This window comes from Centruroides vittatus, unplaced genomic scaffold, assembly GCF_030686945.1.
Source record: "Centruroides vittatus isolate TY-2023 unplaced genomic scaffold, ASM3068694v2 contig_166, whole genome shotgun sequence".
In the NCBI taxonomy this organism is placed as follows: domain Eukaryota; kingdom Metazoa; phylum Arthropoda; class Arachnida; order Scorpiones; family Buthidae; genus Centruroides; species Centruroides vittatus.
The window spans coordinates 947756-975532 of NW_027121006.1; the positions used below are offsets into that span (position 1 = coordinate 947756).

Consider the following 27777-nt stretch of genomic DNA (forward strand, 5'->3'; position numbering starts at 1 on the left):
TGAAAAGATAATTCTGTTCTTAAAACGTTTTTATATATTTGTGTTTAATGTTTCAAATGTAAGATCTGGAGTTTGAGTTGGTATAAATGCAGATAAACATAATGAAGCAAAATTCATTCTTGTAATCTTGATGTTATACAAAACATTGAATTCTTAAATCTAAATTGTATTCTTATAGTCAATTGGTTGTGTAAAAGTGATAAGTATTTGTGTCAGATCTTTACAACTTTTTATTGGCAGATGTAAAAATTTTAAATGCTGTTTTGAAGTTAGAATGTACATTAAAATTTTGCATGTATTCTTACTTAAATTCATGACGAAAATAAGATGATTCTCATGTTTTCAAATGAGCATTCTTTGAGCATCTCAAATTCATTTTGAAACTTTAAAGATAAACTCATAAACAATAGCTTAAACTCAAAAGTTTTTATATGTTCATCTTTGGAAGGTCTTAAATAATTGCAGAATGCCAGGAAAGGATACAAACATTTGAAAACATTAGGAATAATCAGAATTATACAGAAGAGTTTCCAAGCTTGTTTTTGGATTTCTCAGAATCTCTTCAGAACTCCTGAAGATGCTCACTTTAAGCCTGTATTCTATTTTCAGCATTCCAAAATTACTTTGAAACTTCTGAAGACAAATGTAAAACTCATAAACATTAATCTAATTGTTTTGAGCTCATCTTTGGAAATTCCAAAATGGGTTTGGAATGTCAGAAACCAAATGCTCGAGCTGAAAAATACTAATGTAGTTTTGTTTTTGCAATGATTTTAAGTAAAAATAGAAGATTATTAGTAATTTACAACAGAGATTTTGAAGGAATTTAATAATCTAAAGAAAGCCATTTCCAAAACAATAGCATTTTTATGTTTGAATATGAGACATTTAATTCATTCTAAATATACTGCCATTCTTGAAACTTCTTTTAAAAAATTGAATTTACTTTAATTGAGGGTCATAAGGAAAAAATAAAAAGAAAGAAAATGTTTGCTTGTATAAATCTACATTAATAATTTTACAACAGTTGCTTTTAACTGACATTGATTTCTGTCACTTTAAATCTTTGCATTTTACACTAAACATGATTGAACAGTTTCCACAAGTTTAAAAGGATCTCGACATCCTCTGCATGCTAATTATACATTCTTTTAAGATTCTTTGATAAATTTTGATTGCTTTTGACCATTCTCTCCCACATTTTCTTCCAAATATCAACATCTAAAACTTGATAGTTATATATTAAAGCCAAATGATTGCTGAATTATGTTACCTCTAGTGCCAAATTATTCAGCATTCAATTATTAATAGTAGTAGTAATAAAGCTTGATATAATTTGGCAGTCGTTTGACTTTAACATTTCCTTCCGTTAAACACGTTACTTTGTTAATATCATTTCTGATAACTTTGTAGATATGTATTCCTTGTTTTTACAACTACTTTATTGCTCTTTATCTTAGTATTCTTTGTTTCTGTTACATAACACATTTGTGCACCACTTTCTCCATGTTCTAAGGGATTTTTTACATGCTGAAATAAGTTTTAGGACCAGATCATTAATAGTGTTCCATAGACTGAGATATATTTAAAGCAGATCTCTCTTGTCAAATATTCTCTTGCCAAATTTGCATACTAAAATTTAAATTTAAGACAAGACGAATGGAATAATCTGTTAAAAAGCTGCTCAGAAGATAGATCATATCAATTCTAAAACATTTGTTTCAGGCTAAGTTAGGCTGTTGTATGAAATTATTTCTCAAATAAAGCAAATTTAAAGATAGTATTTTACTGGATTTATATACAAATAAATGTTCGATGTGTACTTTATGTACTTTTCTGCTAAAATCCAGCAGAAAGGTACACAATATTTTTTAGTTTAGTGTATTTGATGAACCAATTAATGTTTTTTGTCACACTTAAAAATTGCTCTTCATGAAAATTTGACTTCTAAATCAATGATAAAGTCTGGCCTTGTTTTTCAAATCAAAAGTATTTATCTAGGACTTTACTTTGCTATATGCAAATTATGTGGTGCTTGTTTTCAAGAAGCCAAATTTATTTATAGTTAATAAAATCAATACTTTTATTTATTGTATTAATTTTTGTAAATTGTAATATTATGTTGATTATGTCAATGCTAAATTGCTAGATTTTTCCTTTTTGACATTTTATTAAAGTGGTCTGGATTAATCACGTAAACAAAAATTTCTTATGTAATACATCACTCAATAAGTCTCTGGTCCGACACTGATCTGGCAATACTGTTGACAGACCCATATGATTTCTGGATAGTACCAACCTTCAAACGATACGTGTCAAAATTTCGTGATATTCTGACAATTATTTTACAAGTTACATTGGTTTAAGTGACCCCAGTTTTTTAATTTCCAAAACATTGGATAAAAGAGAATTTCGTGTGCTGATTAAACATTGTTTTTTAATCGGGAAAAATACTGTTGAAGCCAAACAGTGGCTTGATAAGCACTATGGAGACTCTGCACCAGGAAAATCAACTGTTATTGACTGGTATGCTGAATTTAAGCGCGGTCGGACAAACACCGATGATGCTGAATGCTCTGGTTGCCCAAAATCGGCAGTTGTTCCGGAAAACATAAAAAGTCCACAAAATAGTTTTGAAAGACCGTAAAGTGAAGTTGCGTGAGATAGCTGACACCTTAAAGATATCAGAAGATAGTGTTTTTACAATTTTACACGAAAATTTGAGCATGCATAAGTTGTTTTCAAAGTGGGTGCCGTGTTTTCTCACACCGGACCAAAAACAACAACGCGTCGACGATTCAGAGCGCTGTTTGGAGCTGTTCAAGCGAGATGAAAAGGATTTCTTGCATCGGTATGTGACAATGGACGAAACATGGATCCATTATTACACACCTGAATCAAAAAGATCGTCAGCTGAGTGGACAGCAGCCAGTGAAAGTCGTCCAAAGCAACCAAAAACTCAAAAGTCGGTGGGCAAGGTTATGGCATCCGTATTTTGGGATGCGCATGGTATTTTGTTCATCAACTATCTTGAGAAAGGTAAAACTATCAATAGCGAATATTACATGGCACTATTGGATCGATTGAGTGTAGAAATAAAAAAAAAAAAAACGCCCTCGCATGCAAAAGAAAAAAGTGCTGTTCCACCAAGACAATGCCCCGTGTCACAAGTCGATGAAAACGATGGTTAAATTGAATGAATTACACTTCAAATTGCTTCCTCACCCGCCGTACTCTCCAGATCTGGCCCCCAGCGACTACTGGTTTTTTGCAGACATTAAAAAGATGCTCCAGGGAAAGAAATTTGGCTCAAATGAAGAAGTGATTGCTGAAACTGAGGCTTTTTTTGAGAGCAAAGACAAATCTCAGCCTTTTTTGTAGAACGATTTGTTCTACAAAAAAGGCATCGAAAAGTTAAAGGAGCATTGGAATGAATGTATCACTCGTGAAGGAGAGTATGTTGATGAATAAAGTTGAATTTCTAGACTGGAGACGTATTGAGTGATGTGTTAAAATGTTAATTTAATGTTGTAATAAAATAAATTGAGTCAATCCACAGTTAACCAATAAGTGCAATAAGTGTTTACTTTACTTTTAGTGCATGAATGTTTATTGGTTAACTTCTAACTCTTGATTTGGGTTGTGAATGTGGTCATAAAGGAGTCAAATGATAATTTTAATGCCAATTTTTATATTTTCTCCCAAGAAGTCATATCTCAAATAATTGAAAATGAATTTGTATTTGTTAAAACCTATTACTTGCTTGTTTTAACTAAATATATAAGAATGCATATTCTGGCATGCTCTATGTGAATATTTCATATATATTTATATTACTCTTACACACACATAAAAAGTGTACGACTCATAAAACTGGATGCGTCAAAAATAAGTCAAAAAAACACATCAAATACCAAAATATTCATCTAGAGTGTAATTTACTAATCAAATAAATGTACAGGTACTCCTCATTTTACGACCTATCTGCTTAACGACCACTTGTACTTACGACCAATCAAGTTTCAACCTGCAATTCGAGGAATCCCCTTTCTCAGCTTGAGTATCGATCAGTGGCGAATGGTGACATGCGCACTAAGCGTACTATAATAGTCTTTTTATGAATACTATAATAGTCTTTTTATGAATAAATTTGAAGTTTGTTGCATAATTTGTATAATTTTACAACGATCCTATATTCTCGGCACAAGCTCCTCGCTTATCGACCGATTCGCTTAACGACGTAGTCGTCGGAACGGAACTCGGTCGTAAAGTGAGGAGTACCTGTATTCAACCATTTTTAAATGGCCATCTTTAGGTTTCAATATATTCATCCATGGAATACAAAATCAAATAAAAATTTCAAAAATAGGAATAATAAATATTTCATTAGATGATGCAGTAAGCATTACGTCTGACACTTAATTATTTGTAAAAAAAATTTTTAGGGTATTTCAAAAAAAAGACTTCCATGCATGTGAAATGTTTTAGCATCTTTATAAGTATCTGTCATACATCTTCCAAATTGAACTTCTTACTACAATGCTACTCTATGAGGCTTCTATAAAGGACATTGCCATAAGTAATAAAGATGCTGAAACATTTCACATGCATGGAAGTCCTTTTTTGAAATACCCTAAAAAAATTTTTGTAGGTACTTAAGCATTTTCAGTGATACTGCTTTGTCCAATGAAATATTATTCTTTTAAAATTTCATGTTTGATTTTGTATTTTATAGTCAAATATATTCAGTCTGAAGATGACCAGTTAAAAATAGTTGAAAATATTTGTTTGATTAGTAAATTATGTTCTTCCTACATATTCTTGCATTTGGTGTACTCTTACACACAAGAATGACATCAACACAATACTGGATTTATATGAAAACAGACTCATGTTATCCCAAACTCCAGCAATTAAATTGTATCAAAACCATTTTCATCTATGAATGTTTTCATCTACTTTTCGGTAGACATCTTCAGGTATAAAATGTGGATTCTGTGATGGAATTCTTCAATTCGAATCGCATGCGTCACTTAAAAGGTGTGGTGGCTGTCTATTGGTGGATGAATAAGATGATGTACGATTTGTGTCAGATGGAACCTCATCAGTTAGATATTGGTGAACAAAGAATTTTCAGGCCGTTGGGAATGACTCTGCCTCTTTGTAGTTAATGGCGCATTTCTCGATGGAAGCCTTGTATATCTTATATTTTCCCAAATATCGTAAGAGGATCTTATCGTTTGTAAAATGAAGGATCCTGGAAAGATGGAACAAGATCTCCACACCCAGTCCTGATGCATAAGAGGTGAGGGCAGTTGTAAAACTGCCTTTTTTGATGACCACCTGGTGTTCCTTAAGGCATGTTAGTATGTCTCTACACATAGCCCCAATGTATGCCAGGGGTATCCCATTTGCAATTGTGTAGAGGAACCACATGTCTGGGAGGTGGTGCCAATTTTTGGGGCCTTGGCATTGTGGAGAAGCAAAAAGATTGTGGTACCGCTTAAATGCCAAACAAAAGCTGGAAGAGTTGGCAATTTCCCTGTAGATGAGAGCCAAGGTGCTATTAAATGTGACCGCTCTAAAGTCAGCCTCCGTGTTGGGTGTGTTGGATGTAGCATGAGTGGACATTTGGTGAGCTTCATACTGAGAAATGAGACTCTTAATTAATGGATTTCTGTGCATATCCATGCAGCAATGCCTGCTGTAGGATGTAACAGTATTTTCTCTCCCTATTGTGAATATTGGAGCAGTGGGTAAAAGCCCTTTGGATCAAGGTGTTGAATGCTGCCAGTTTGTAATGGAAAGGGTTGTGTGAGAGAGCCAAAATGAAGAATGGATGGTAGATAGGTTTTCTATATATGCTGGTTATGAAGTGCCCCTGAACAGGTTGTATATCTACATCCAAGAAATGCATCCCTGTACCCCACTGCATTGTTCCAAATTGAGAGTGAGGTTGTAAGGGTTGTGATTGTACTGCTTGATAATGTGAAGGTCAGATTGGCGGTGCCAGATGATTAGTACAGTAGAGAGTCGTTTATCTAAACATCTGTTATCCAAATTGTCGGTTATCCAAACGCTTTTCAGTCGGACTGTGTCGTGCCGAATCGAACTTTTTTGATACTAGATTTACTTCTAAAGTATAATTTTCATGTTTTTATATCTTTCAATGTATTTACTTTAAGCCTGTTACCGGTGTGCCTCACTTAAAAAACCGTTACGAACGTTTTCGAACTATTAAGTTCTTCTTCAGGTAACTGACGACAGTTAATCGAATGCAATTCGAATAAAATCCTACTGGAATACGATTCCGAATTCTATCGCTTGGATCGGTGACGTCATCCAGGCATGCGCTCCTTTACCGGCTGTGTGCTATCTTAAGTTCTTGTTTAAGAGTGCTTGCCATGCAGTTGACAGGGCTATTTCGTCTTTGTTGTTGATGCAGTTATCTTCTCTGAGAGTAGCCATATATATGCAAAGAGCTTCTAGCCATCTAAGATGGTGTACGCATTGAGTTGTGCGAATTAGTTTGGCTTGATTGAGTAAAGGTTCTACTTCCGGATCTGAGGCATAGATAGCTAGAGCGGTGGTGGACCTCGCGTGTAAAATATCACTTGCGTGTTCTTTTAGTCTTACTTCCAGGGAGCGCTTCGTGGATCCTACGTAGACCAGGCTTCTGTCCGTTCTATGGTCCATAATCGGGATGGAGTATACCCCCGGAAGTCTTTCTTTGTTGGAAGTGTCTTTACCGTTCCTTAATATATCTGAAATTGTAGCGCATCTTCTATAGGCGATGCGGATATTCTTTTTCTTAGCTATTGTTCTGTATATTGCTTTAAGGTATGGATTGTATGTGACCGGTATGAAACTAGGTGTAACTTCATTGGGAAGCTGGTTAGGTTGTAGTTCTTGGCGTTGCTGTTTACGGACCAATTTACGTGTAATCCCTTGGTAGCCGTGATTCTCGGCTATGTGTTCTATACGTTTCAGTTCGGCTTGGAGAGATCTCTGGGAGGACGAGTGTGTATGTGCCCTCTTAATTAAAGCGTTGAAGGCTGCCATTTTATAGTGTGGCGGGTCACAGGATCCTACTGGTATATAGAGATGTTCCGCCTCTGGTTTGCGGTAGACTTCCGTGTGGGTGGTTGTTTGGTCGAATTTGATGTTGATGTCGAGGAAATGTGCCTCTGAAGCGTGAGCTTGGTCTATCTTTAAGGTCATGCCATAAGGATTATCATTGAATGAATCGAGGAACTCTGATATGTCGGGTTTCAGCCTCCACAGGATGAGAATATCATCTATGTATCTTTTATAGAGTAAGATGTTCGGTAAATACTTCGTGATGATCTTAGATTCCAATTGTCTCACTACCATCTCACAGAGATCTCCAGCGATGGGGCTGCCCATCGGGACCCCTCTACCCTGGGCATATGTGACCCCATTGAATTGGAAAAAGGAGTTATAACATAAGAGATGCGCCAATTCTAAGATCTGTTGATGCATAGAGCTGTCATTAACGATGTTAAACAGTGTGTCTCTAAGTGCGCAAAATACCAGTGGTAGTTTGACGGAGGATATAGTGACTTGAAGTCTAAAACTGTTACGAAGACGAGAATCTGGTATGCTCTTCGCGGAAGATCCAATAGTCGCTGGGCCAACAGTTAAGACCTGTGATCGACAAAGCGAGAGCACCAACCATTGAACTGGAGAGACGCACACATAAGCTACTTTCGCACAACTTAGAAGGATACCCATATGCTCTGGCTAACCCAGCGGACCTATTATCTCACCTCAAAGAGATACCAGCATCTCCCGTCTTCATAACAGTTTTAGACTTCAAGTCACTATACCCCTCCGTCAAACTACCACTGGTATTTTGCGCACTTAGAGACACACTGTTTAACATCGTTAATGACAGCTCTATGCATCAACAGATCTTAGAATTGGCGCATCTCTTATGTTATAACTCCTTTTTCCAATTCAATGGGGTCACATATGCCCAGGGTAGAGGGGTCCCGATGGGCAGCCCCATCGCTGGAGATCTCTGTGAGATGGTAGTGAGACAATTGGAATCTAAGATCATCACGAAGTATTTACCGAACATCTTACTCTATAAAAGATACATAGATGATATTCTCATCCTGTGGAGGCTGAAACCCGACATATCAGAGTTCCTCGATTCATTCAATGATAATCCTTATGGCATGACCTTAAAGATAGACCAAGCTCACGCTTCAGAGGCACATTTCCTCGACATCAACATCAAATTCGACCAAACAACCACCCACACGGAAGTCTACCGCAAACCAGAGGCGGAACATCTCTATATACCAGTAGGATCCTGTGACCCGCCACACTATAAAATGGCAGCCTTCAACGCTTTAATTAAGAGGGCACATACACACTCGTCCTCCCAGAGATCTCTCCAAGCCGAACTGAAACGTATAGAACACATAGCCGAGAATCACGGCTACCAAGGGATTACACGTAAATTGGTCCGTAAACAGCAACGCCAAGAACTACAACCTAACCAGCTTCCCAATGAAGTTACACCTAGTTTCATACCGGTCACATACAATCCATACCTTAAAGCAATATACAGAACAATAGCTAAGAAAAAGAATATCCGCATCGCCTATAGAAGATGCGCTACAATTTCAGATATATTAAGGAACGGTAAAGACACTTCCAACAAAGAAAGACTTCCGGGGGTATACTCCATCCCGATTATGGACCATAGAACGGACAGAAGCCTGGTCTACGTAGGATCCACGAAGCGCTCCCTGGAAGTAAGACTAAAAGAACACGCAAGTGATATTTTACACGCGAGGTCCACCACCGCTCTAGCTATCTATGCCTCAGATCCGGAAGTAGAACCTTTACTCAATCAAGCCAAACTAATTCGCACAACTCAATGCGTACACCATCTTAGATGGCTAGAAGCTCTTTGCATATATATGGCTACTCTCAGAGAAGATAACTGCATCAACAACAAAGACGAAATAGCCCTGTCAACTGCATGGCAAGCACTCTTAAACAAGAACTTGAGATAGCACACAGCCGGTAAAGGAGCGCATGCCTGGATGACGTCACCGATCCAAGCGATAGAATTCGGAATCGTATTCCAGTAGGATTTTATTCGAATTGCATTTGATTAACTGGTCGTCAGTTACCTGAAGAAGAACTTAATAGTTCGAAAACGTTCGTAACGGTTTTTTAAGTGAGGCACACCGGTAACAGGCTTAAAGTAAGTTTTTTTAGTTCAATCCGGTGTAGTAGCATACAATCTTTCAATGTATTTATTTTGTTTGTACAAAATAAAGAAATAATTTTTAACGATACAATAGCCTCAATTATTATTATAAAAATTTTCGTTAGGCTTTAAAATCGACGAAAAGTTCAACACGAAGTGACACGCAATGGACAAAAATTCAACATGAAGCGACATGCAATGGAGAACAGTTTCAACATCGGACAGGTTAATATATTTTTTGTACATAATCGGTTATCCAAAAAAATCAGTTATCCAAACAACCCCAGTGCCCAGTTGATTCAGATAAACGACTCTCTACTGTATGTCATTCACGTATCTTGCAGACAAGGCAATGTGTTCAATGAAGTGTGGAAGAAGAATGGCTTCCAACTCATGAATGACCAATTTAACAAAGTGTGCCGGAAATCAGGCTACCTATCAGTACTCCTTTGTGTTGCAGGTAATATTGCTCATCAAATGAGAAGAAAGAGGATATGACACAGGAGCTCGGCTAACCCCAAAATGTTAGAGATGTTTGGAAGGATCAGGAATATGTGCCATCAAGAAGTCCCTGAGGAAGTAGAAACAGTACTATATTTTTACAAAGGATATAAGGACTGAAAATCACAGACTGAAAATACCAGGCCCCTCAAGGCATATATCCCTTAGGCGATCAATAAGTTGTAGTGAGTTGACAACCGTGTACTGATATGGAGGCAGGCACTCCGAGATGAAGGAGTTGATACATCTCTCAATGCAGATGGTGGGTGGAGTAGCTTTGTCTACAACAAGCTTGAACTGCATTCCTGGCTTATGAGTTTTTGCAAACATGAAAATACACGTAATGGTGGGGGCTGGTATGGTGGCATCCTGGAAGCATAAAACGGTGGCAAGTGGAGCATTCACTAATTGAAGGATGCATGATTGAAGCTTGTGAAGATAAGCTTGTGGTGTCTTAGTGCATTCAGTTTGTTGAATGTATTTTTCGAGGGTGGTTTTTTTCAAGCTCTGATGGCCCATAAAACAAAGACAAGTGTAAATAACAAAATGAATTTATTACCAAAAGTTAGGTACAAACATGGTTACTTTTCGACATATCACCGTGAAGATCGAGGCATTTGTCATATCTGTGGATGAACTTTTCCATCCCCTTGTCATAGAATGTTGCTGCCAATGAATTGAGATGGCCTTAACAGTGTTGTTTTGAAGATCATCATTAGTCTCAAACCTCTGTCCTGCTAGCTACGTTTTCAGTTCATGAAAGAGATGCAAGTCTTCACACATTAAAAAGTTCCAAGCTGGGTGAAAGTCTTCACCACCTTTAAACACCCAGCGTACAGCCCTGATTTAGCACCAAGCGACTTCCACCTCTTTCCTGAACAGAGAAAGTGGCTAGGAGGGCAGAGGTTCGAGACTAATGACAATCTTCAAAACAACGTTATGGTCTGTTTCAAGTCATTGGTGGCAACATTCTATGAAGAGGGGATGGAAAAGCTCATCCACAGATATGACAAATGTCTCAATCTTCGTGGTGATTATGTTGAAAAGTAACTACATTGTACCTAACTTTTGGTAAAATATTCATTTTGTTATTTACACTTGTCTTTTTTTTTATGTATCATCTGAGCTTGAAAAAAAACAGCCTATGTAGAATACCTCCATGAAGAGAGGAATGCTTTAGAAGGATGATATGTTTGGATTTATCTGCTCCGATTTCCACAATGCCATTTGCAATCATCCAGGATTTAGTGTGATGCAGAGAAATCAAAACATAACCCACCTTGGTGAGTGTTTGAGGGTAAAGAAGACCTTCCATCTAAAGGCTTCCTTATGCAAATCATCTAAGCCTACAAGCAATTTTTCCATATCTAGAATGAATTGATGTGGGGAGACATTAGGACAATGAACATGTAACAAGCCGAAGTCGACGACGTTTCTGACATAGTCTGGTGGGTTGATGTAAATGAGAGCATCTTGTGCAGGAGTGCAGTGGTTAGGTTTTTGTGTTCAGACCATCCTTGAGATCTTACATTCATGTTTCATCCTAAGGCGTCTAGTTAGAGAGTCGAAGAGCGAGATGACCCCCAAATTAATGTCCGAAAGAAGGTGTTGGTCTGTCCTATAGTGGTGGTTCTGTAATGTTATAATGGAACAAAGGATGGCACATCATTGCTTTTGGGCGAGACGAATGGCCTTTTTAAGACACAAATTCTGTATGTATATGATGGAATCATACACATTGTTTGGAATTTCAAAAAGGCCATTTGTTCACCAATAGACAGCCACCACACCTTTTAAGCATGCCTGCAATTCAAATTGAAGAATTCCATCATAGCATCAACATTTTATACCTGAAGATGTCTACTGGAAAGTAGATGAAAATGTTTATGATACGATTTAATTGCTGGAGTTTGGGTAAGATTGTGAATCTGTTTTCTTACACACAATAACATAAGATATTTTTTCTGTTTATGAATTTTGAATGGTTCGGATACATGAAATATTATTGTTGTATTGAACGATCAAATGAAGGTAGAATTCACAAGTAGTAGTGCAAAGAGTCTGGCAATGCCACATGTCAAACTTGGCAATTTCACAAGCTGACTGTGCTCATTGCATCATCAACTAATTCCTTGCAGTACTACTTGCAAGTTCTACTTTTGCTCGACAACTTTGAAGTTTTGAAAGACTGTGAAAAACTATATTTTACAATAATATGCAGTATATTTAGTTTAAGCTGAATTTTCTTGCTTTCTTTTATTGCTCGAATATGATAAACCTTAGATTGATGTGTGCGCCGATCGATCAAGTGGATTGAGATTACGAGCTATTTTTGCAATTATGTAACAAATGAATCAGTTAATTTACAGAACAAGAATAGTTGTAATTTTTGGCCACTGATCGATTGGACACAATACTTTTGATAGGAAATTAAGTAGTTTTGTAGTAGCATACTGAAGTCGCATAATACTAGATATATTTAATCAAAAGAAAAAGCTAAAGCAAGTATTTATCAAGAGAATTCACCTGAAAATAAACTAATTCATTATTCTAAAGTTATATAATCTTACATCTAGGTTTCATCGGGGACAGCCAGTTTACTTTGAATCAAAGGAAATGGGAAAGTGTAGTGGAGTGATTTCTGCTATTAGTACCACAGAGGTATCGCATTCCCTAGATTATAATAGCTTCCGATCCATTAATTTTATCACCGTCTCTTATGTAGATATTTAATTTTCATTAAGATGACACTGAATTTTAAACAGTGAGTGAACAATAGAATGTTTAATTTATGAGCGATCGATCACATTTATAGCTTGCACTGTTTTGTAACATTGTTGCATTATGAACCAACCACCATTGAGAAGTTACCTTTATTGCATCGTTTAGTATAAATCAAAGATGCTGCAGATAAATAGTTATATTCCTTGCAAAATATTAAAGAGTGGTATTTTCGTAAAATTCAATATCAAAAGTGATAAGTTCACTTAGCGTTTCCAAGTTTGAATTAATCTCGAAGCAGATCTAATTTTCTTTATTACATAGAAATGACATATAAAATCTTGATTAATCAAACAGTAAATGAAATTAATAAATTATTTGTACATTTGCTTATTATTTTAACTTTCAACCTTGAAAAGACAATGAGAAAGAATTACTAAAGAATTGCCAACTCTCTCAGTTAACAATGATCAAAATAGCCTTTTCCTTTTGAAAAATTGCAAATTCTGTCATGAATTTTGAACATTTCTATTAGTAATTATTTCCAGATTCTATAGAAGTTCAAAGTGGAGACATCATTTTGTCGAGCTTAAAAATGCTTCCAGAGATTAGAATGATTTAATATGATCGCCATCATCAATTATTTGTTCTATTATTCACTATAACATTACTATTAGGCAACAGTAGATATGATTTGAACAATAATTATGTAAGTAAAATTACAGTGTTTTTTTGTGGAAAATTGCAGTCAAAAGTGTAAAAATACTATTAATTCTTCTACGCGTAAATGCCGAATTTTCTCGAGGACATGGGCGACAGATTATAAAGCATTTCGGTCGAGTTGCTCGTTTTTATTTTCTTGTAAAGAATTACAAATAATTAAAATGTATAGCTTTCTTCTATGGGATCTTTATAGTCTTCACAAATAAAATGTTCTGTCTAAAATACATTATTTATTGCTTTATTCTCTGTCATCAAGCATTTTTAGACTACTCATTTTCCTTTGAGTCAATATTTATAAATGAATGTGAACAATTTATATTGTCAAAGTGTTAGTTTGTGTTCAGAAATGTCAACAAACTGGCATTGTTGCAGCATGTACAAAATTACAGTCAATGTCAGATAAACAATACATAAAAATTTTTAAAGTTCTTTGAAAGCACAATTTTTGTGTAGAGTGATTCAGAAGGTCTTAGAGAAACTTTACATGTAAGTCAGGAATTCAAAATCAAATCATTTTTACCTAGGAAAATATAGCCGTAAATGCCACCGAGTTTTCTAATAAACATATTGTATACGAGTTACCTTAGGGTGCGACTATGCAGACGCGAATTTAGAGCGAGCGATTTAGTTTTCACAAAGGAAAACCATGCACGAGTGAGAAGCGAGAAATAACGCCGGCGAGAGGGAATTTCTGGTTCTCGCACATATCCGACAGGTTTTGATATTTATCGCGTCTCGCCTCTTCTCGCCACATATTCTCGCTCGCTCGGAAAATTCGCTCGCGCGGCGTCTGCATAGTCGCATCGTTACACGTATTACTTTCTGCACGATTCTTTCCATACTTCTAGCAACTCTGGGTGGTGTTTGAGACTATATATTCTTAGGTAAAAATGATTTGCTTTTGTATTCTTTGAACCTTTTATATATCTTTAAAGTTTGTCTAAAATGTTTTGAATTACCCTGTATATATATATTTTTATAATAAATAGAATAATAATTTAAATGCTTTACAGAACTCTTAATTTTTATTTACCATTTTTAACATCAGTTTGCTATTTCAAAAACTATTTTAAAAGATAAAAGGAGATTTAAAAGGGATTTTGTCACTTATCCAGAATGTTTTGTTTGTAATTCTTTATGAGATTGAAATCTTGTATAAATAAATGAAACTGATTTAACCAAATTTCTTTCAAAACACATCTTAAAGAAATTTTTGCAGATGGAAGAATTAATATAAGCAATTATTAGTAAAAAATGTAAAACTACTCTCTTTACCCAACTGTAGAAAATGTAATTAAATTTTAGTTCCTAGCTTATTTTACTTAGCATAATTTGTCACTTTGGCTTTTAATTAATGTATTGTTCCAGCTTAGGAATTTAAATTATGCATAGTCTGATTATTAGAATTTAATTACGTTAATGAAGGATCAGTTCCAAAATTATATTTTGGAAAAAGACAGAGAAACTTCCAATAATGCATTTTGAAATTTTGAGATTTTATTCTAAAATGTCAATCAAAGTTTATAGCGAGAAATAAATTAATCATTTATTCCTAAAATATTTATAAATTTGACAAAGTTTCTGCTAGTCTTTTCTAAAAAGTAAAATCTGTATATTCACATTAAGGAATTTTATTGGATTTTGACAACTACAAAACAATTTAAAGCAGTTGCAAAATAGTATTTAATATATACATTTAATTTTTTTAAATTTATAGCATTAATAGGCTATTTATTATTTAGCAATTTCATTCTTGTTTGCTTTTTGTTTTGCATTTTTGTTTTTGTAAAACTGTGCATGATACAGAATGACTATGAATCCTGATATTTTGAAGTCTCTGATGTAAGATTGAGATTGATTCTAAAGGGTCTTTCAAATTGAGTGCTTTTTTTAAAAATAAATAAAAGACATAATTTGCATTGATTTTTAAAAACTTTTTATCGGTAATTGAACTGTCGGTTATGACATATACGAAAAATAATATCTGACAAATGACCACCTCTTGCCGCTTCACAGTGGTTCTCTTTTGTTAAAATTTTCTACGACATTTTGACATAATTGAGGCTCTATTTCATCAATGACACAAATAATTTCATCCTTCAGTTCAAGAATTGATTGTGGTTTGTTCTTATAGACCTGGCTTTTTACATAACCCCAAAGAAAATAGTCCAATGGTGTTAGATCACACGATCTTGGTGGCCATTTAACATCACCATTTCTTGCAATCTTTCTTCCAGGAAATTTTTGTCTCAATAAAGCAATTGTTTCATTAGCAAAATGGGGTGTTGCACCGTCCTGTTGAAACCATATATCCTCTAGATCGATATCATTCGGTTCGGGCCACGAAAATTCAGTTAACATTTCATGATATTGAACACATTCACTGTTACAGCATTACTAGCAGCATTTTCAAAGAAATATGGTCCAATTACACCACCTGACTGTAACACACCAAACAGTGACTCGTTGAGGGTGTAAAGGCTTTTTGTGAATCACTCGTGGAGTTTCCTCACCCCAAATACGACAATTTTGTTTATTAACATAACCACCAATTTCAAAATTTGCTTCATCAGAAAAGATGATTTTATGAGAAAAATCATCTGGTTGTTCTTTAATCCAATTGGCAAATGCACGACGTTTTGAATGGTCCAATGGCTGTAGTTCCCGTGTTATTTGAACCTTATACACCTTTAAAGCTAAATCCTTTTGTAAAATACGCCATGTTGTCGATTCACTGAGCTCCAACTTGTTGAAGCGCCCGAAATGTCCGACTAAAGGACATTTCGGGTGCTTCGGCAACACTTTCACAAACCAAATCAATATGCTCTTGTGAACGACCGCTACGATTGTATTTATAATCTCTCTATACACCGGAATTTGTAATAATTAAAATAACCCTTCTAACCTTTTACCCGGTGTCGTTCTGTTTTTAGAACGACACCGGGTATAAGGTAAATAAATTATAATAATAATTAAAATATAAATAATTATTTTAATTATTACGATTGTATTTTTCTCTTTTTTGATCTTCCACCAAACCGGTCTCTTGAAATTTTTTAATAATTCTACCAATGGTTCTTTCAGATGGAGAATTATGTAAACCAGTGTTTTTCAACTGGGGTGTCGCGGTGCCACGATTGGGGTGTCGCAAAGTTTAGGGCCGATAATAAAAGTAGATTTAAAAAACAATAGCGAGACTATTATTTTACATGTGGGTAATTCGACAAAATTCAATGAACTTAAATTTTGGTTTTGAACACGCAGAAACGATTTTTTTTTCATTAAAATTCTACTTCAAACTGTCAAATTTTTAAACACAACAATTTTTCTTCTCGGGGAGGGAGTCCCCTCCCCAGACCCCACCCCAGCATTGAGCGTAATATTCGTTTTTGCAAAAGGTTCATCTGGCCCATTAGCCTCCCCTTATTTAGATTTTAGATCCGCTGCTGGTCAAGGATGTCATGACTTTTTATTTTTCAATCGGGGGTGCCACTCAATGAAAAAGGTTGAAAAACACTGATGTAAACCGTAAAATTTATGTAATTTTCTAAAAACATTTTTCACAGAATGCTGATTTTTATAAAATAATTCAACAACTTGAATGCGTTGTTGTATTCTGTACGAAGTCATTTTTATAAATGTCATACGTCACATATTTTAACTGTCAAAATACCCAGATGAATTCACTGTGCCATCTATATTTTATTTATTTTTAAAAAAAGGTGCTCAATTTGAAAGACCCTTTAGTAATACTTTGTACAGGAAAGAACAGTTTTAAAGAAAAACAACAGATTTTTATGCTGGCTTGCAGAGAATGCGCCGTTACGGTGTCGGTTCCCACTTTAAAATGCATTCGTGACGTACGTCAGATATTTGTCACAAAGAAGAAATGCTGCCGATCCCACGTATAATAATTCTCTTATGGATCTTGCTAATTACTTACAAAATTAGTTCTGTTTTTTTAATACAAGCATTACCAGAATTGCCCATTTAGTAGTAGCTTTATACTAGTATTGTCCATACTCCTGTATATATTTATGACAAAACGAATCATTCTAGATCAGCATTCTTACCCACAATTCTGCATTCTAAAAACAAATTACGTGTTTACATATTTTTACACACAACGTGATAGTGTATTACGTTAGTAAAGTGATTTTATTAGTAGTAATTAATTTGGGATTTTTCGACGACATGCCGTTGTTGGGCGTGCGTAATAATTATTTTGTGCAACAATTAATAGAGAAGTAGCTAAAAATGTCTTGAAAATTGAGCAATTTTATTTTCTAACTCGTCATAGACTGCATATCGTATTAAAACACTACACATATGCTACCTTATAAAATGCAGCCGTGTTTATTCGGTACGAACGTTTTCGGTCGTGTTAAACGACCTTCTTCAGGAAAATATCCAAAAAAGAAAAAGAAAAGAAAAAATCGAACACATCGAAAATTTGCAAAAGCGAACAAACTTTGGAACGTTTTTAAAAATATTCTAAATATTTTTAAATATTTTTAAAATATTTTGTTTTTAAATATTTTTAAAATATTTTTAAATATTTTGTTTTTAAAAATGTTCTAAATATTTTTAAAAACATTCCAAAGTTTGTTCGCTTTTGCAAATTTTCGATGTGTTCGATTTTTTCCTTTTCTTTTTTGGATATTTTCCCGAAGAAGGTCGTTTAACACGACCGAAAACGTTCGTACCGAATAAACACGGCTGCATTTTATAAGGTAGCATATGTGTAGTGTTTTATTTTCTATTTTGGATTTGAAAATTTCCTTTTCGCAAAGAAATTATTTTGAGCTGTTTATATCTTTTCTGATAATTTTGGCTCCATTTTCTATGAAATTTTGATAATTGTGGCAGTGGTAAACTGCCATGCCATCATTAATGGATAACAAAGGAGGCAATTTAATTGCACTAAGGATGCAGTTAGTAGTAACTATAATTCATAAATTTTTTTTTAACTTTTAATGGGTGTGGCATACCAAACAAATAGTAAAAATGCTACAAATTTATAATAAGAGAACTAAATTTGCCTAATTTAATTTCTCTTGTGGTACAACATAGCTTGTTTCACATTTCAGTTTGCAGAAGTTAAATACATTATCAGAATATTTGGCTGCTTTTCTCATTTACAAAGTTCCTACCAGTCACTATAATAAAACAAAGTACTTTGAAAAATGCACTCGACGGCACTAAGAACGGAAATAATAAACAAGTTTTGACAAAAGCCGTCTCCGAGTAACGGGTAATATCAATGCTAGATGAAATGACACGTTAATACTTTAAAAAATGCTTCGTACATACAATAGGAATAATATATGGTAATAATAAAAAAATTTTCAAATTATGTTAATTAAGTTAAAGGAAATAATGTTGAAAATATGAAGAAATATAAATTGTTTAATTTTTTTGTGAAAGTTTATGAAACTTGGTATCATTATATGTAAGAATGATGATGATGATGAAACAAACAAACTTTTAACGTCGAAGTTACTAAAGGTATTTAATTGGAAATATTTTTGACTTTAATTTAGGTCGTCCTCCTGAATAAACAGAATTCCATTGTTTATTCTGTGTTTTTCTGTTAATTCAGCTAACAGAGCCAAAGATGACTTTAATTGGAAATATTTTCAACATTAAATTAATACTTTTGGTAACTTCAACTTGTAGTTTGTTTAATTTTTACATAGAACGTAGGTTAAAATTTGATTAGAACTGAACATTAATTGGTCGTGTAATAACTAACTTTTTTAGTAAGATGGTATCATAAACAAAATTTGTTATAATCCATATTAAATGTGTTATATCTTACCTCTTCTTCTGGTTCTTTTGTTGCAAAAACCATAAAAATACACTGTAGAAAAGTAATGGCAAATATTTTGGGACCTATGTGATTGCTTTTGGTGGATTTTCCTTGCATCGTAACAATTATTGTGCGTGATTATTGTGTGGTTCTGACAAAACTTAAGGTCGTGTCCTACGTGCCAGTGGTGGGTTGTACTGTTCAGTTTGTATGCATAATGGCATTTAAGTGATTGCTGCTTAGCATGATTTATGTATTCGAGCAGAAGCTAATACCAAACTACTTTGATTGGTGCTCAGTTTTTGCAAGCGTCTTTGAGACCACCGTCGAGACGATGGCCGAGATCTTAGTGAAATTTACCCAGTGAGGTCTTTCTTTATAAATATGTTCCAAGTGTAATTAAAAAAAAAATTTTAATACAAATTCTTAAATGAGTTTTGATAACAGATGTTTGACAAGTACTTGATGCCATTTTATAAATACATTGTTGTGGATGCCAAAGAAATTACTAGTGGCTCTGTAGCAAATGCATAGAAGGTTACACTATGATATTGTGATGCCGGCACATAGTCCTACATAGCCTAAGGGGGCAGTTTGACCGGTGGTCTAACTTGTCAACAAAGAGGACACCATTGTTTGGTCTATAACTCTCGGTCCCCAAGCCACTCTTTCCGTTGAAAATTACTCGGTACTAGAAATTCTTTTCCATTCTGTCTCTAATCCCAATTTGGCAGCACCGAACTTTCATCTGTTTCCTAAACGAGAGGGCCTTCGAGGCTAATACTTCTGATTCATCAAACGCATCCAAAAGATCAAATGTTTGGCTTTTAGTAATGTGTAACCTTTGAAGATGAATAAAATATGAAAAAATTTCTTTATTTGTATCTATGTTAAGTGTCAAAGGATATGATAATTTGCAAAAGAAGTCAAGTCTTGGCTACATAAGTTGTTATTTCTACAGTACACACACACATTTCAGAAAATATATTTTTTTCTATAGCATGAACGATTCTTTTAATATTAAACTCTATTCACTCTTATACGTTTGGATAGAGTACGTTAGAAATATATAGGCACTAATATATGGATCGTGATGGTCGATATATCGAGGGGATAGATGTGTGCCGATTAAAATTAGTATTATAAGACTATGATGGTGCAGAAGAGAAACTTTGATCCAGAGAAGAATAATTTAGGAACTTGAATTTGAACGACAATTAGAGTGCTAGATATGGATGGAGAACTGCTCATTGTGTGCATCTTTTCGAGCAGAGGACACGACATCGTTGTCGTCGTGTTTCTGTCGCTGTCAGCAAATAATACAATTACAATACACACAGATATATTTCTTAAAGTGTTACAAAAACATATTGATATTTTCATGACATTATTTCAAACCAAATAGATACCATGTTTACCCAAACGGTCTGTTCACTTTTTGTGACAAAAAGTCTGGAGTGCACGGTTTATTCATAAATTTTGTGATGCAACTTGCATAGTCTGGGTTATCTTTGGTTATCAAGCATTTTTCTTACTTTAATAGCAATAAATATAGTCAACGGTTACAAGCAATATTATGAAATCTTTTGGTGCAACTAATTTCGTGAAAATCTTTGAGGATAAATAAAATAAGTTAAATATGCAACCAAGGTTGATGGTAAATAATCTTTACACTGTGTTACCTTCTTGTTTAAGTTATCTGTATATTAGCAGTTTTTGAAAACCTTTGATTTGAATTAAACAACGTAAAGAAGTCTTTTCATTTAAAAGATATGTCAATGTATATATTTTTTTTAATAGCTTTACATTTTATAAATAACTTTTCCTATGTTCTCTTTGATTCTACACTAAAAGTTTTCAGCCTATGAGATAAGTTTGTTTGAAAGCTAAGGTTATATTCATGTTCTCTGTTAAATCTCTGTTAGATCTTCATTACTAAACACTTCTTTAGATTTTAGAGATGCTATTTTGGGTAGATTTGAGAATGCCATATCGAACGTAAAAGCGAAGCTTATCATTTACGTGTATGGGATAATTTGGAATTCTCCATACGAAACATGGAATGCCAAAAAACAGACATTTGTGACTTGTGCATAAGTGTAATATTAGACTTGTAATGTATTTGAATGCTTTGTTCCCACTTATGGCAGTTAAATGGCACTTACATGTTCTGTGATTTATATGTGAGTGCATAGTAAAGTTAACTCTTTGCCTCTATAAAGATAAAGATCTGCTTGGAATTTATGAATGTTTTACTAATTGCATCCTTTGTTCCAGGTATGGATTAAGAAGACAAACGACGGCTGCAAGGTCCGCATATACGTCTCCCAGTTACAGAAAGGGAAGTTTTCTATAAGGAGAAGATCCTCCTGATGTGACTTTTTAAATTGCGGACGACGTTTTCGAAAAACTGTCGAACGTCTTCGTCTCGGGAACGTCGTGCCGAGAAGATCCTCCCCGGTTTCGTCGACTCCGATACTGTAAATATGTCACGAGTTTTAGTTTATCGATCTTCCGTTTGCATACGGAAATTTTTTACCCAATGGATTTATTTTCAGGAATTTGTTTAGACGAGGAAAAACTATTTTTAGTTTTAATGAAAATTTAAATCTCGTTTCTCGATTTTACAGATTCTACATCAAATTATTTTTTCAGCGAAATTAATAATATAACACTTTATATGATCTACCAGTTTCCCGGGAAACTCGTAGATTTAATATAAAAAAAAATGTAAAAATGAAGCTTTATTAAAGCCACGTTCAATTTAAATTTTTTGGAGAAATTCTCGAACACCGAGCGAATTAAGACATTATAAATGCAATGATATTTAAAATTTTTTACGAAGCTTTCACGTAAGATCGTCTTAGTCGACATCAAGCTCAAATAAGACTATCTTTGTCGATATTTTACTCGCAAAAGATTATCTTAGACGACGTCTCACGAAAGGATCCTAACAACGATCTCGAAATGTGAAGATAGTAAAATATGCTCAAAATCATCTTAAAGCTATTATTATTACACAACAATTATACAAAAAAAAAATAATTGACACTCATGAAATCATAAATGTAGTGTAGCTTAATTTTTGTTGGGAACAAACTATTTCATCATGTATGTCAGTCATTTCGCACTTCACCAGTGCATTATTTAAATACTAAAGAATACATTTAAATACCAAAATTATTGGTTTGGAAATTTTAATTCTGTTCTATGACAAGAAACACAATTCTCAACATTGGTATGGACAAACAAGTATAATTTATTCATTCACAAACAAGTATAATTTATTCATTTCTAACATTTGACATAAAAATTGAATAAATCACATAATTAGTCTGTGTTTGCGTTTCTCGGAACGGACGCTCCGTCGATTTCTTCGGACGTCGAGTAATCGGAAATTGCTCGAAAGCGACATCCGAAGAGCGGATAAAACGGTTTAACGTAAAGAAAATGCAATACTTCTAAAAGTGGTTCCGCTCGCTTTACGAGCACGGTCGCGTTTGTCGACCGGATCATTAATCTCGCATATTTTTTCACTTTACAAATTACAAATGCTAATCTACTGCGAAATACCCTAATGTAGAACATATCTACACGAGTCGACACTTGTACAAAAGGTACAATTTTTTAATTTACCTATTCTTTGCAAGAACAGGAGTGCCATAGAGAACAGAAATTACTAAATGTAGAATGTAGTAATTTCTGTTAATTAATTAAAGGCAATATTGGACAAATTTCTTATTATTTATATAAAAATTATATATATATATATATATGACAGCTCACTTTATTTCTATATTACAAAACATTCAGTTTAAAAATTTAATTTTTATTTCAAACAAACTGGACTTTGAGTCACTTGGCACAGACTGGATCCAAAGATTTTGGTGAATTATAGAATGTATTACTAGATGTATGTACAGTGGGAGACAAAGTTATGTATTCTGTTTATAAAAATTATAATTCTTAGCTTCCTTAATCTTTAGCTTTTCAAGACTTCCTTAATTACATTTGCAATGGTTATCCAATTTCATAACAATATCTTTTTACGTTTACAATCTCGCCGGGTTTCGAGAAGCGTCGGTGGATTATTCCGGTTGCATGCCATTAAATGCCAATCGTAGTCTTAATCCAAAATCAAAATTTTTCCTTATTTTTCGAGGTTTTGTCAACATCCAGCCAATGTGAAAATCATTTATGATTATCACGGAGGGTGCACGTTCGTCTCCCGACAATTCGGTTCAAGAAAGGATCCTTTTTTATTACGTAAGAGATGCTCGGAACAGATTTTTATAAAATCTTTTACCTTTCTGGTGTAATTCGTAGAGAATCCTATCAAACTTTTCACTCTTTCAAATTTGACAAGATACTGCAAAATGATTGCGTTATTTAGGCCAAAACACGTTGCACGGTCACATACATTTTTACGAAAATTAGATTTGGTCGTTCCCTTTTACTTGTCGTCGACCGGAGACGTCCATACTCCTCTTCGCTCGTTCGTGGCACGAATTCCGACAGATTGTCTTCGCAGGCTCCGTTCGGTAACGGTATTTTCAATTATGCCCCTAACGAAATAACTGAACGTAGTTGCCACAGATAAGATCCGCAACCAGTTTAGCCAATACAAAAGCAAAATTGGGAAGCAGAGCTTCGTCCCAAATATCCAAAAACTATCCATTCAAAGTCCCGTCCAAATTCAAATGCGGATTCTTCCGAAGAGCATCACCTAATCCTTCCTTACACAATACTGTTAAATTTATGTAGTGATATACAAATCCAAACTAATTTCACAGGTAAATTATGGTAATTTACATACCATTGTCGTTTCCAGAGATAAATTATTAACACGAGGTTAGTAGTTTGGAATGTAAACCATTTCCTAGTTTTCCTGTTCTGATAGTGTGTTGCTTTTGTTTTGTTTCTCTCCTTCCTAGTATTATTTGTGCAAAGAAAACACTGGAAAATGCTGTGTTTTGTCTTATTTTAAAGTACATTCCGGGTTTTGAAATGCATATTAAAATTCCCCTTAGCATTACACCACGTTGTTTCTGTAGACATTTGTTTTCCTTTCCCACAACGTAGTTTTTCTTATACCAGAATAATAAGTACACTGTAAAATAATATATAATACAGTACAATAAATATTTGTCATTCCAAAAAGAATTCTAGATACGTTAGAAATGAAAGTTACACCAGGAGCGAACACTAGATTTATTAGAAGAGACATAACACTACATTTGTTAGGCGAAATAAATCGTCATCTGTTAGAATAATCCAGGAAACACTAGACAAGTTCGAACTGACAGAAGAACACAGGCAAACGCTGGCAACGTGCCGCAATACACAAGTTTCCTAAAGAGAAAACGAATGTTTTTGGATTAAAACACCAGAACGTGATAAAATTGGACTATTACTAGCGAGTTCGTAATTTGAATACACTCGGCGACGACACAATGGAGACATCTAGCGAATTATTAATTAGTTTACTAAGCATTAGACGGCGTTTAAAAGTAATTCCGTTACGAAAGATTCGATAGACACGTCTCGCGTTACGCAAGCGAGGGAAAAATGCGTATTTTAAGTAAACAACTGGACACGTGTCGTAACTCGGAAGCGCGATAAAAATCTGCATCTGGAGAAATTCCCGTGTTTACGAGTCGTCTCGAAAAGGAAAGGTATTCGTTCCGAGTAGTTACGCGCGCGTTTTGCCGTGCGAATCGCGAAAAAGAGGTAAAAGTTACCCGGCGTGACGAAGAAGAGCGCGCCGTCGCATCCTCGCTCCTATAAAAAAGACTAATCTGGAACGCGTCGCGTCGTCGAGCATCTAGGAGCGACGCGACCCTAAACTTCGCGTTTGTTAGGTTTTCGCGAGTCATTGGTGCGTGAAATTCTCTTTTTTACGTGATTCTGCGTTACCAATAAAAATGACGTAATTAAACGGAGTAGAGTGTTAATGACGTTGCGAACCCCGGCTGGAAATTGGATCGTAATGCTTGGCGATAGGGACTTTGCTCGCCTACCTTCCGCTTCTACGCGTGCGCCGTGATTTGTAGGTGCCGAGCACACCTGGGAATAACCGGGATCCGTTTCCGAGAGTCCTCTATTCTAGGAACATTCCGACGCGTGCAGAATGGTGAGCAATTTCAAGTGCTCTAGAATAGTCAAATGCCTCCTTCCTCCGACGCTCCTCTTCGTCGTAGTGTTGTGCTTTGTGTCTTCCATGCGTAACTCCGTTACTTCGCGCGACGAAGTCTCGAAAGCTCCCCCTCCGCATCTAACGCAAGGATGCTTAGAAGAACAATGGGATCGAGCGGGATATCTGCGCGAGAAACTTTTAGATCGGGGAGTGGATTCGAAATTCGTGGCGGTGCGCAATTACTTAACGGCTTCCAGAACCTACTCCGGTAACTCCAGCGTTACGCTAACGACTCAGGGAACCTACGAATTTCTGCATCACGTGGAGGAGTTGTGTATCAGATGGAGGGCACCCGTTTCCGTCGCCGTTTACGCACCCGGCGGAGACTTCGTCCCCGCGGTGGAAAGGATGCTCTACCTTCGTCGCGTCGCCACCCTTGCCTAAAAATTAACGTGACTTGGCACGTGATTTTCGACGAGCTTCACGCGTTGGCGGAAGATACTCTGCTGGAGGCTCGAGAGGGCTCTTTCGACTGCCAGAGGGTGCCAAACTCCACTTCGAGTTATCGCCAGGAACACGGATTGACCTATCCCATCAACGTGGCACGTAACGTGGCCAGAAAGGCGGCCAGGACCCACTACGTGTTGGCATCCGACGTAGAATTGTATCCGAGCCTGGACATCGTGCCGAAATTTCTGGACATGGTGGGCAAAGAAGGCGTCGCTTGGCCACACGTCTACGTCCTTCCGGTTTTCGAGGTGGAGAAAAACTGCCAAGTTCCGGGTACCAAGAAGCAATTACTCCAGTTATTCCACAAAAAGAAGGCCGTGTTCTTTCACAGGTCGGTATGCGACCCGTGCCATCGGTTTCCCAACAGGAATCTGTGGCTGAAGATCTTCCCGCCCAACGACACACTCAACGTGTTCTCCATCACCAAGCGCGATTACCCCTGGGAGCCCTTCTACATAGGAACTCACAACGAGCCGACTTTCGACGAGAGGTTCACGTGGGAAGGGAAGATGAACAAAATGCCTCAGGTGAGTGGCTCCACTCCATTTGCAACGCCGTCTCGTGGCACTTAAGCTCGCGCTCTTTGCAGGTTCTGGAGATGTGCTTCCTGGATTACGACTTCTACGTTCTAGACAACGCGTTTTTGGTCCACTCCCCGGGGATAAAGAAAGTGAACGGCATGTCGGAACGTCGTCGTGCCAAATACGCTGTGGCTAACAGACGCGTCTACAACAGCCTTCGACGAGATCTGATGAAGCGGTACGGCCACAAGCGCAAATGCCGCTAAGGCTCTCGGCAAATCTGTAAATATGTAAATTAAATCGTATTTATGAAAGAATAAAGCCAACGTCACGTCATTTTCGGAATTAACGCAGCCCTTTCGTACACCTCCGCCGGGCGCCTCTACACTCGGCAATTAGTAGAGTCACGGAGTTCGTCGTCGGAAAGTCGTGACGAGGAAAATGATGCGACGAAGAAAGTCGATTTTGTCAATGAGTAATATGTTTTTTCTCTCTAATACGGCCAAATTTTGGCTCTTTAGGAGATCGAACGCGCGGGCCAGGTTAGTAGACGTTACCCTATTTAGTAATTCGTATCAACACGTTACGCTTCGGTAATTAATTAATACGCGATCCCCGATGTCGGTAAAACGCCGGACACAGTCTCTAATGGCGGTCAAGGTGCATTTTTAGTGTAACGTAACTAAGTAACATTTGTACCCGAGTGCAGGCGCGATACTTCGTACCCGCAAAGGGGAAAGGTTAAAGAATTTTAGACGCGTTCGGAATGTTCTTCGGTTAAATTTCTTAATAGTTACTGCAGAATTTACTTTCTTAGTGACGCGAAATGTTACGAAGTTACGAATTATTTAACCAAGTCGTGGTAGTAACTCCTATCGGATGGCGTTACCTTCGTTGTAATTACTATTTTCTCGTTACGCGTCTAGATATCTCGACTTGTACGAATTAACAAATTTGCCCGAATGCGACACGCTCGAATGCGCCGCTTGGCGGAGCGAGGACGCGATACGGAGGATACATAAAAACATTTATAATCCCTCTTCCGTTATCGAATTGTTTCGAAATTAATCAGTTTCACCACCGCGTGTGATAATGAAATGTTACTAATTACAACGACCGTCGTTTAGTTACGTCACGTAAACGTTCCCGTACGTAAAAACGAGGTATCGTAACTTGGAGAAAGGGTCCAGCCACCGAATCTGGCGGTTGCGTCCGGGCCTCGTTAAATAGGAACGAGCTTCTATAGGCGTTTTTACGGGCAAGTCGGACAGTCGTCTTAACCAGCTCCAAAATTTTAAGACCCCGAGATAGGACCTACGAAATTTGGAACCTTTCAAAATGCGAGAATTATCGAACGAGAAGCGTGACGTAATTCGCTACTTAATATACGTAACTACTGCAACGCGTAAATCTTCGGAAAATACCCGGTGTAAAGTTTGCGTAACTAATAAAATAACGCGAAAACATCCTTTTTCTCTTGCTGTGAAAAGTTCGAATTTCGTTGTCGCTCGATGATATACGAGGTAAATATCCGTTCCAAATCCGAAATAAATAACCTCAGTTGATAGGTTTATTTAAATGACAGAATAATTACAGGATA

General features: G+C 36.0%; 1 protein-coding gene and 2 pseudogenes across 1 annotated transcript in view; all 3 read left to right on the top strand.

The window, feature by feature from the left end:
* LOC136968939 (sin3 histone deacetylase corepressor complex component SDS3) overlaps window positions 1–21779 on the top strand; it is a 40650-nt gene extending 18871 nt beyond the window's left edge. Inside the window, exon 9 of the mRNA XM_067263010.1 lies at window positions 21288–21779. Within this exon, the coding sequence (XP_067119111.1) occupies window positions 21288–21366 (79 nt within the window). The 3' untranslated portion in view covers window positions 21367–21779. The remainder of the gene's footprint in view (window positions 1–21287) is intronic.
* Window positions 2278–3471, top strand: LOC136968948 (histone-lysine N-methyltransferase SETMAR-like; annotated as a pseudogene).
* A 3194-nt stretch (window positions 21780–24973) lies between the features above and the next one.
* LOC136968927 (beta-1,4-glucuronyltransferase 1-like) lies at window positions 24974–26513 on the top strand (annotated as a pseudogene).
* Window positions 26514–27777: the final 1264 nt, after the last annotated feature.